General features: G+C 50.2%; 1 protein-coding gene across 3 annotated transcripts in view; it reads left to right on the top strand.

The window, feature by feature from the left end:
• The first annotated feature begins 2,069 nt into the window (after positions 1-2,069).
• LMX1B (LIM homeobox transcription factor 1 beta) overlaps positions 2,070-11,418 on the top strand; it is a 184,789-nt gene continuing 175,440 nt past the window's right edge. For all 3 annotated transcript variants that reach the window (XM_044664226.1, XM_044664225.1, XM_044664224.1), the window contains exons 1-2: positions 2,070-2,525; positions 3,261-3,447. In XM_044664226.1, the coding sequence (XP_044520161.1) occupies positions 2,387-2,525; positions 3,261-3,447 (326 nt within the window). In that variant the 5' untranslated portion in view covers positions 2,070-2,386. The remainder of the gene's footprint in view (positions 2,526-3,260; positions 3,448-11,418) is intronic.

The following is an 11,418-nucleotide window of genomic DNA, read 5'->3' as shown; positions in this document are numbered from 1 at the left end:
ACAGGAACAAGACGGAGGAAGCAGGCTTAGGACTCGCTACACAATCGTGGGCCCGGGCTGTAACTTCGTACTGCTATCCTCCCAGCTCCTCACCCCTTTCCCGAGTCCCAGAGGTGCTGTCGGCTTTCCGCTAAATCCCCAGGGCAAATGCACTGTGATCTGTAGGAGAGAGGCTGTATCTCTCTCGCCCAGCAGCGTCTGTGATCGAACTAGAGATTTTAGGGCTCAAAGTTCAGACTGCTAGGGAGCCCAAAAAGAGCCCTCAGACCCTGGAGGAAACCGTTCCTGGTTCCTCCAAGGCTAGGGCAAAGAGGTCAAGGATCAGTATCGGTGCAGGAGAGATTTTGAGATCACAACAACGTCCAATTGGTGCAGCCTGGAGAATTTAGAACTGGACTCCGGACTCCTTGTTCAGACGGAAGCGGGTCAGTAGAACCTGAACTTCACTCTCCAGTCAGTGCGTTAAGGTCTGGAGTCAGCATAGTCCACAGGGAACTGAGCTAGGGAGAAAGAGATCGAGGGAAGCCGAACTGCCATCAACCTGGGCCAGGTTCCCAGTTTTCACTCTGAACTGAGTCCCAGAGTAAAGTTCTCGGTGGGCTCCACATGCTTAGCCATGGCTCAGGGCTAATCTGTATCTCTTTCTCCCCTTTTCCTCTTCTCTCCCAGTCTGTCTTTCCCTCTCTTATCTTCTCTCTCTCTCTCTCTCTCTCTCTCTGTCTCTGTCTCTGTCTCTGTCTCTGTCTCTCCCCCCCATCCCTCTCCCTCTCCCTCCCCCCACCCCTGCGTTTTTTCCCCCTCTCTAGTGGTGGAGCAGGACTGTGAGGAAATTCCTTCTGTCCGACCCCTAGATCCCAGGGCAGCAGCCTATATCCAACATCAGCTACCAGGACCTCGGCGACCTCGGAATCCAAGCTGCTCTGGAGAAGAGAGAAAGACTCGTCTTTTCCAGGCGCAACTAAAGAAAGCTCAGGGCACTGTCCCTGGGACAAGTTGGGGCACCTGGTTACCCACAACGAGCTTTCGACCCTACCCTCCTCACTCCCCCCTACACTCCGTACCCAACACCGCTTTGGGTCATCTCCCTTTCCCTTTCTACAATAGGGTTCTAAAACTCAGCTAGAGTCCGAATTCGACACCTACCTCCCCTGCCCTGGGTCCCCTCCCAGCGACTGGCCCCGACATCTCGGCTTCTGCCTGGCACTGCCCCCTTCCCGAGAACCAGAGGAGCCACGCTCCCCGTTCCCTCGCAGTCTTCCAACGCTGAGCTTTCTCCGAGTCACATATCTTTTTGCTTCCCCTTCTTATATAAAAAAAAAGAAGAAGAAGAAGAAAGGGGAAAAAAGAGAAAGAAAAAAACTTTGTCGATCTTCTCCTCCCCCCATCCAAATTTTCCAAGAGGGTGGGGCTAGGACAGAGAAGGGAAGAGGAATTTTTAAACACAGACACAGTAAAAACTTTTTAAAGAGTTTGCTCTCGTTTTTTCTGAGCGTCCACGCTGGCTTGAGCCAGCAGCATCAGGGCTCCGGATCCTAGACGGTACTGGCTGCGCTCTTGAGGCCCAGCAAGCCCTTGGGGGGGCGCCCAGCGACGGCACTATTTGACGTGGAGAAGACGGCTCATCCTAGCGCAGGGATACGAGACGCACCAATGGAGTTCAAATGTCAGGAAGTTTGAGGGAGGGGTGAGGCGGCTCCCGGCCCGGGAGTATCCCTCCGCCTCCAGCTCCAGCTCTAAACTGAGCGGCTCCTCGGGCGCACCATGGCACATTAATAGTGTGCAGAGCGCGCCCGGGAGCCCAGCACCCCCGCTCCGTCCAGGACCCGATTGTGGGTCCTGTCCGGCACAGCCCGGCACAGCCTGGCATCCCCCACTTTCAGCCCTCGGGGGCCAGCACTGTGGGGCCCCCTCGCCCGCCTCCTCCTTCTCCTCCTCTTTTCCTCCTCTGCTTTCTCGCCTCCTCCTCCGGCTGCTGCTGCCATCGCCGCAGCCAGGGAGCTTTTGCTGACAAACAGGTGACAGAAGAGACGGGAGTGTGTGCATGTGTGTATGTGTGTGTGTGTGTGTGCATGTGTATCTGTGTGCGCGCGCGCGCGTGCGTGTGGGTGTGTGCGTGTGTGTACATACACCGGACAGATCCCGCGTCCCGGAACCACGGCCAGAACCCAGAGGAATAAGCCGCTCTTCTCGCTTCTTCTCCGGGGTCCTGCGAAACGTTTTAAACGCTTAAAAAGGAAAGAAAAGAAATTGATCCCCATCTTCCAGGGAAGTCTGGCTCGAGCCCCACCGGGGTTCGCGTGTAGTCTCCTGGTCCGGAGGAATAAAGAAGCAGACCACCAAGCCTCCTGGACCCTCGAGTCCACAGCTAGCCCCGCGTCAGCGCCCCATGGATATAGCAACAGGTCCCGAGTCTCTGGAGAGGTGCTTCCCCCGTGGACAGACCGATTGCACCAAGATGCTGGACGGCATCAAGATGGAAGAGCACGCCCTGCGCCCCGGGCCCGCAACCTTGGGGGTGCTCCTGGGTGAGTGCGGAGGGAGGGGATGAAACGAGGGGGGGTGATGAAAAGGGGCATTCCCCAGCCGCAGCTGTAGTTTGGTCGTTCCTTGCCCTATTTCCTCCAAACATCCACTGGGTTGAAACTAGGGCTCTGGAACTGAAAGTTGTCCCTAGCTGCAAGGAAGGGGGCGGGCGGTAGGGGCGGCCCCCAAAGTTTCGTGTCATTGACTGGAGACAGAAGCCGAATAAGCCCTACTCTAAGCCGCTGTCGGAGAGGGACCCGACTGATAACGTGGGTCCTGGTGTTGGAGTTTATAGAACCATAGAATGTTAGAGATGGGAGGAACCTTAAAGATTCATCTTGTCCTAATCTCCTGATTTTATAGTCGGAGAGGCCGACTGACTTGCCCAGGGTCACTCAGCAAGTTAGTGGCATTTCTCCTGAATAACTGGGACTGTGGCGTTTTGACCCCTTTAATGTGCAGAGACCTTCTCTTCCTGTTGGCTTGGGCTAAGAGCAAAGTCTGCTGGACCAAGAGCATGGGGGTTAGGGTAGGGGACATCCCTTCAGAGTTCGCCGTAGCTCTGAACCCTCAAGCCGGTGCTGGCCGGCTCTGCTCCAGCCGGGAAGCTCCTAAAGCCCGGAGTCTGGCACCCGCTGGCTGCACAGGGAAGGCCGTATCTGGCCGCTCCTCCCCTTCTTCAGTCCTTGCTCACGGATCCTCCTCCCCCCCACCCCGTTCTTGTCTCCCTTCCTCAGGCTCGGACTGCCCGCATCCCGCGGTCTGCGAGGGCTGCCAGCGGCCCATCTCGGATCGTTTCCTGATGCGAGTGAACGAGTCGTCCTGGCATGAGGAGTGTTTGCAGTGCGCTGCGTGTCAGCAAGCTCTCACCACCAGCTGCTACTTCCGGGATCGGAAACTCTACTGCAAACAGGACTACCAACAGTAAGAGCCTCTTCTCCTTCTCTCTCCTCACCCTCTCTATTCATCCTCCTCTTCCTCTCCACCTCTTACTTTTCTTCTTCCATTTGCCACCACCAAGGCAGAGAGAACGCAGGGACAGAACATCCCAGGGTTAGCCTCCCTGGAGCCCGAGCTTTGAGCCCCAGGGCAGGGCACAGAGGGAACTGCCCTGAGCTCCCACGGGGGCAGTGCAGGCACACCAACCATGTTCTAGCATCCCAGGATTAAAGTCCTACCCTCGCTGAACCCCGGGACTCAGGACTGAGTAGGAGTGGCCCTACATGCCTTCTGGGCTCTGCTTGCAAAGGTCCAGGAACCTTTGATAGTCCCATCACTCACGTTAGGTAGGGGTTCGAGAGAGCTGAGAACTCTCCTACCCCAACTCCGCCTGACCCCCGGCGCCCTCTCTAAATAAGTCCCCACAACATCGTACTCTTTCATAGAGTTCTCTCTCCCTCCCTCACAACCTTCGGGTTGTGAGGAAAAGTTACCCTGGGCCCTCCTCCTACAAGGAGCTCACCTGCCTTGGCTACTCAAGCTCTCTGAGACTAGGGTCTTCTGCCAGGCCAAAACAAGCCCTGCGCCTCTGGAGGGAATGCCCAGGCCGCTCTTTATGCCTTGTCGTGCTCCATGGTGGCAACAAGGAGCCTCTTGGCTTTTTCCTCAGGCCCCTAGCCTAGGAGTATCAGTACTGGCCCACTCACACTTTGCAGAGGCCCGGCTTCCAGATTTCTTAGTTCTCTGACTTCAGAGACTGTTTGGCTCAGTTTGGTTTGGTTTCCTAAAGACCTGGCGCCCTATGAAGCAGGGAGGCCGCCGGCCGCCCCCGCACCGACCTGGGGTCTTGTTTCCCCCTCCTCCTTCACCAACTCAGAGCTGCCCCCGGCCCGGCCCGAGACAAAGGGAAGGGCGGTTCGGCCCCTTTTGTCCTTCGGCTTCAGGGGCCGCCGCCGCCCGCCCGCCCTTTTCCGAGCCGGGCTTGCTCATAGCTGTAGTGGCTCGGCCGGTCTCCATGGGGACGGGCCCGGGACTCCGGACCAAGGACTGCAATGCCCAAGCGCCGGTCGGGGGAGGCTTTCTCGTGCACTGGACCCTGGGACTGGGTAGGACCCTGGCTCCGGGTTCCTGAAGAGGGGCGTAAGCATTTCAGCTAACCCTTCAGGGGATGACCAGGAAAGGACCCTTAAACCTTCCTTTAAAATTTTTTTCTTCATATGGAAAAAAACCAAACTAATAATAATAATAATAATAATAATAATAATAATAATAATAATAATACAGAATCCAGGCCTCTGTAACTGAAGCCATGGGGCTCAGGTAAAGAGTGTTGCTGACTTTCAGGCAGGCTGGGCTCCCGTGGCCCCAAGGATGCAGTACCCGAAAATCCCAAGACCCCAGGTCCCAGGACAGTGAGTGCTTCTAAGGGCTGTCTCCCTTGCTTCCCAGGAACTCCCTCCCTTGAAACCTGTGTCTTCCCGGAGACTCAGACCCCAACGACTGAGGGAGCCAGAGTTCTAGGACAGACAACCTCCCGGGCAAGGAGGCTTGGGCGATGAGGCTATGGTTACTCCAGTTAGTGGAGTGATGCCTTCTTACTGCACTTTATGCCTGTCCAGCTTGGCTCTTGGCCCAGGTCTTGGCTTTGAAAGCCCTAGGGAAGCAACCCGAATAGAAGAATCCTTCGCTGAGGGTCATAGGTACCCCCTTAAATGGGGTGCTAGCCAGCGCACCCCTCCGCAGTTTCTGTGCCTTAATTTTGACGGGTGGAGTTTTTCCTCTCTGTCTCCCGGTTACTACATTTTCCCCTCGTTGCCCTAAACTGCCTCAGCCTCGGAGTGTCTCCTCTAAATTCAGGCCAGACTTTCCCTTTATTTCGCTTTCAATAACTTTGCCAGGGGCAAGGACCTGATCAGGCTGGGGCCAAGGAGGAAAGGGGTGTGGAAAAGGGAGCATCCATGTTTTGGCATTTGCTCGGGAGCCGTTTGTGCCATGCGGGGCCTTTTCTTTTTCCGGGAGAGAGCAGGGAGTTTCTGTCGGTTTGTCAACTCTGGGCCATGAACAGGGGAGAAAAAACGCCTTTTGAGCAGGCCGGCAAAGAGGCATTGCTCTAGCGGTAGATAATTTGCTTAATGGAAACAGTTCTTTTCAGAAACAAATTTAAAAGGAGGGAAATCGGGGAATACTTGCTCCTTTCCAACTAAACACGCAAGAGGATCTGGCCCAGCAAAACTGAGGAGCAGGAAGGGAACTGTTTTAGGATCCGGGTTTGAATTACTGTAATGATTTGGTTCTCTGGCAATTCAACCCTATGGGAGTTGCTTTTATTGAAAGGGAGAGAGAAAAGGGGAGGTAGAGAAAGGGGGTTGGGGGAGAGAAAAGAGTGGAACAGAAGAGAGAAGGAGAAGAGTGGGGGAAGGAGGAGAAATGACAGGAGAAAAAAGGAAAGCAGAGAAAGAAAGAGGGGGAAATGGGTGAAAGAAGAATGGGGGGGTGGAGAGAAAGGAAAGAGAGTGGGAGAGCACTTGGACTCAAAAATACAAAAGTGGATGCTTTTCAAATACAAAACAAAGGGAATTGTGATTTTTTTTTAATTGAGTGGAGTGGTAGGAGCACATTGTGTACTTTTTTTTAAATTACAAATTCATTAAGACAGATTAGAAAAAAGGCATGATTAGCACATAGCAGACCGCCTAGTCTTCTGAACTTCAAATTTTATTTGGGTTTCTCCATTTAAAATTTTCTCTTGAGGCAATCCAGGTGTATGTAGGCACGACTGAATAAGGCAACATCCCCTAACCCCCAAAACCATGTCAGATTAGAATCTCCTTCCATTGTCCTCCAGGCACAGGTGACAAACCTTCCCAGGCCCTCTTTGGTCAGCTAAGATCATATAGCTGGCTCACAAATGTTCTTTATTAATGTGCTTTATTTGTCTGTGGAGAAAAAGCCTGAAGGGCTTAAGTGGGCTGTGTGTGCCTATTTTTGTCACTTGGCTCCATTCAGATGAACATATTGGATTTTATCTAGAGACTAAAAGCATGTGAAATATGGAGGGCCACTGTCATTTGCTAGAGAGACGGAGAGGTTGTAGAGCAGAGTTTTGAAATGTAATCTGGCTGCTGTCACTGGAATTGGGCTTTGGGTTGAGAAATGCTTGTTTTTTGTTGCTTCTCTCATTGATTTCATAGAACTAGAGTCAGCAAGGAGTTTGCATTTCAGATCTTGGATGATGATGATGATGATGATGTTGATGATGATGATGATGATGATGATGATTTATTTCCATCAGGAAATAAAGCCATTTAAAAAATAGCTTTGTCTTAGAACCTTCCAGTAGCATTACTGTGTTTGTGCACTCCTGCCCATCTGTATTGCATCCCGTTGATGTGTGTATAAGAACATATATGTATAAGTTCCTGTAAATACTTACTTTTCTGTGGGTGCTGTATATGGATATTTGTATATGTGCCCATCTGCGGATGCTCCTTTGTATAATGTGTGAGTCCCTCTGTTTCTTTGTCCGACATACAAAGTGTATGGATGTGTGTGTATGTGTGTGAAGTTCTGCCCTTTTGAATATGGTACTTTGGATGTATATGTAAAGCCCTTGGCCCTCTGGCAGTGGTATACAAATGCATGAGTGAACACCCACACCCACACTCAGACACACAAAGTGAATCCCTGGCTCCTCTGCCTTGGAGGGGACAGGTGGAGGAGGGGGGGAGGAGAGGAGAGGAGTGAAGAGGAAAGGAGAGGAGGAGGAGGGGGAGAGAGAGAGAGAGAGAGAGAGAGAGAGAGAGAGAGAGAGAGAGAGAGAGAGAGAGAGAGAGAGAGAGAGAGTTCCCTACTGCCTGTGGGTGGGCAGTGTATGTATGCTGGATGTGAATCCTTGCCTTTCTGTTTCTGTTTGTGGGCAGTCTGTGTGTGTTAATCACTGGCCCTTGGATTATAATACCAAGGTTTGATGGAGTCTGTTTACCCAAGGATCTGGTCATCCACAGTCCTCGTGGGTTGTAGAGGTGGATCCTGACCTGGCCAAGGCAGGGCAGGGCAGCTTCCCTTTGATTTACCAAAGCAGAGCCAAACTACTTGGGACAAAGATTGGGTGGAGGCCACCCACCCCTATGTTCTCTTTTCAGCAAAGGGACTTTTGCAAGGAGTATAATTTTTGCTCACAATTCGTGACTGCTCTCATCATTTATGAGCTACTTTGAGATAGGCAGGCATCTATGCAGTTAGGAGAAATAGTTCCCATCTAGACTGAGACAATCCAGTTAGTCCTCAGGATGCGAAGGTCCGCTGAGGCTTGGGTGCCTTCGTCTCTGTGTGTGCTAGAGTTAAGTCGTGTGGTCGTGGACCTTATAAATGGGACAGGGATAGGGATGGTGCTGACTTGTGACTTAGCTGCTAGAGTTGCTGACAATCACAACATGCTTGTTTTCTGTGTGCTTCCTTATTGGCCTGTGGTTCTGGAGTCCTTGCACTCACTGGTTATTTGAGGGGCAATCCTACATATCTCCAAAAGTAAAATGAATGAAGGCTAGGGTCTTTGGGCTTAGAGGGGCTGGTATTGGCTTGATTGATCACAAGAGAAGGAATGTTGTGAGTGACCATGACTATAGATTCCTCGTTCTTTCTAAGGCCTGCTCAGAGACAGTGGTGCCTATGATTTCCAGAGAGCTCACTGATCAGAAAGGACACAAACTCCTTTGTTACCAATGGATTCTTTAGCAGAGGGGCAATTTGGGTAGATGGGCTTGGGGGGAAGGAGGGGTGTAAAATAAGGAATCATATATTACATGTGAGACAAACAGCTAGCCGGCATTAACCGTACTTGACATTCCTGATTCCTTGCTAAATTTGTTTTTAGTCTTTTTTCTTGTGCTAATTGAATTCCCATTTCAAAACTTGTTCCCAGTTCCCTTTTTGGCATATTATAGGTTTGTGTACAACCTGACTTTGGTCGTAATTGTGTCCTCCCCCCTCTTCCCAAGTACTGTACTTTTAGTGGAGCCTGTAAACTTCATGCCTTTCTTAAAGATCTTATTCATTAAATATTGCTTGTAACCCTTATTTAAAATAGCACAGAGCATGTTTGCCTTAAGAAAAAAAAAAAATGAAAGGGTCCAAGACTCTCCGTACTGGTAAAAGCAATCCGAAAACCGGATGCTAGACCAAGGTGTACCGGCAGATCAACCATGGCCAACATGGGTTGGGGGGCGGGGCGGGGAGGGAGAATAACAAGGCAAAAATTCGGCTCTTTTCTGTCTCACTTGGGTGGGAAGGGCAGCCTTTGAGGCAAACTTAAAATGGATCAGGGGGTTAAATGAGGAGGCTGCCTGAGTAGTGTTGCAACAGAGAAAGCCCAGCCCTGACTCAGATCTGAATTGTGAGGCCCAGTGATTTATTTATTCCGTGAGCTCTCTGTCAAGAGGGCCCTCTTGGTGCGGTGGATTAAGATGGAATAGATCCCGGTCAGATCTCAGCATTCCAAGCCATCGGGAGCTAGAAGGCAGTAATTAACTTTGTAATATTGGCCGGGTGTCTGAGCCCTTACACAGACGAACCTTATTATTGGCTTGAACGGGAAGGAGATGGGAATCTGTATGCATGGGATGTTACAGTACCAAGCTCTGACTCGAACTTCCAGCCGTTACAATGGAAACATACCAACATCTGTAAAAAAGCCGGCGTTGGACTAAGATAATCTCCCAAATCTCTTCCAACTTGAAAAATCCCAGAATCCTAAAGATGATGGGGTGGAGAGGTGGGGGGTGGAGAGTGGATATTAGCAGTATGGCTGCTAGGGGTCCCTGGAGGGGATCTGGCACATTATTTAGCGAGGAGAAGTATTTAAAAGACAAGAAAAGCCACAATAAAGGATTCGAATTTGTCTCGGTTTCTGGGTTTCCTTTAGAAAAATATCATTTTAGCCAGAGGACACACTGCTTGCTGCTGACTGTGTGCCTGAGTTAGAAATCGCTGCAAGTGTTTGTACCTCGGCAGACTTGTACGTGGTGACCTAAATTCATCCCTCCATCCCTCTACCAAATACGACCAATGGACCAACTTGTGAAAATGGGCTTTGCGATAAGTTGAAAAGGTGTATCGGAATGGAGATGGGAGGGTGACGCATGGAGACAAGTTTGTCGGGAAGAAATGAACAAATTAGATTGCAAAGAAAAGCTTTGCTCGAAACAAAAGCAAAGAGGCTGAGTGCGGGTGGGAGAGGGAGGCCTTTCCCCCTGCTGCATAGCCAGCCAGAGTTGGGTGTACCTGAGCTATGGCCGGAGGAAGGCGCCCAACGCCGCCGCCAGCATCACCGCCATTGAGGTTCTCAGTGTGAAATATTCAGGATGTTTATGGAGGCCTCAATCTACTATTACTAACCCGTGATGTTGGGGAAAAGAATTAAACAAGCCACCAAATAAAAAGGCAATAGGATGGGGAAATCTATTTTTCATTTGTTGAATGTATGCCCTGGTGTGTATGAAATTTTTAAAAATTCAAAGACAGATGTCTAAATTCCTTATGGTTTTCTGAGTGGAGTTAGGTTGTGGATTTTCAACTGAAAACAGCTGATAAATGGGAGACCCAAATAATTTTTTTTTTTGGTCGCGAAATCATGGAATGAAGGGAAAAGACCGCTCCCAGCACCCTTCATTTGCTAGAGATGGGAGTGGGGGGGGATTGTTTTTGACTTCGCTGTCAGGAGGATAAAAACATTTTACTTTATTTGATAAATAGTCACCTCTCCGCTGTTTTCCAGGGCAGGGTTAGCATTTATATGGCTGGGGCAAAGCCGAGATCTCTAGGGCTCCTTCCAACTAGTCTTCTAGGTATTTGGTCCTGGAATGATTTTGTAATTCCTAGTATTCGTCTTGCCTCGGCTCCCGACGTTTTCCTTTTCGCTGCTAGGTGGGTATCTGCGCGAAAGGGAGGGATGCAGAAAAGGACAGACAACCAGACAAATGAACGAAATGCTGGGGTGGCGGGTTGGAGGGCAGGGGGACCGGACTAGGGAATTGGTGTGATTACCTTGCCGCCAACAAAGACAATCTCTGGAGACAGATGCCCCCAGATGTTCTACCGCAGCGCACTGGCAGGAAAGGAAGGAGAGAACGAAGCAGGTTCTCTCATGCAAGAGGGGAGAAATTTTTATTTTGCTAATTATCATTATTAGTAATATCGTCATTTTCCAGAAAGCAGTAGCAAAACATATTGTTTCTCTTTAGTAGCCTAGACGACGCCTTTCCGTTGCTTAAACCCTCAGAACTAAAGGAAAGCTTGATCTGGTATCTTTGAGGAGCGACGGGAATCTTTTGTAATAGTCGCTCTCTGCTTATATCTACAGCGCTACTAAGCCCAGAGAGCGCTTTCCTCCCAACATTCCTGGGTGAGAGGAAAATCGTTTTAGAAATCACTACCCACAAGTTTCCAAGTGTCCGGGAGGTGTCCCAGTGTGTCCTTAAAAGGAATTGTTATTCTGAGCATTTGTTTGTCCCTGGGTCAGATTATGTCCTTTCGAAGGAAGCGAGCCATTCCCTCCACATCTAAGAATAAGTTCTCTCTTTCACGACTGGTGTGAGCTGCCGAAGTCACACTAACATTTTCTGCCGTTGGAGAAAATTCTGTCGGTGCATCCCAGAAATGCCTAGCGAAGTAGAGAGGCTGACTTAGCAGTGTTTGGGCATTTTCACGCTTGACCCTAACAGGACAGGCTTCCTTCTGTTATTCAGAGGTCTTTCCACCTCTAAGTAAAGCAAGGAGAGGTTCTTGCTCTTGTATCCGGAGGGGCTAGTCACTCATCAAATGCAAGCCGATTTTCCATCAGAGATGCCAGTAGAGAGAGAGAGAAAGAAGAAAGAAAGAAAGAAAGAAAGAAAGAAAGAAAGAAAGAAAGAAAGAAAGAAAGAAAGAAAGAAAGAAAGAAAGAAAGAAAGAAAGAAAGAA

Source organism: Gracilinanus agilis, chromosome 2 (assembly GCF_016433145.1).
Source record: "Gracilinanus agilis isolate LMUSP501 chromosome 2, AgileGrace, whole genome shotgun sequence".
NCBI classification, from domain to species: domain Eukaryota; kingdom Metazoa; phylum Chordata; class Mammalia; order Didelphimorphia; family Didelphidae; genus Gracilinanus; species Gracilinanus agilis.
This window is presented reverse-complemented; position numbering and strand designations above follow the sequence as displayed.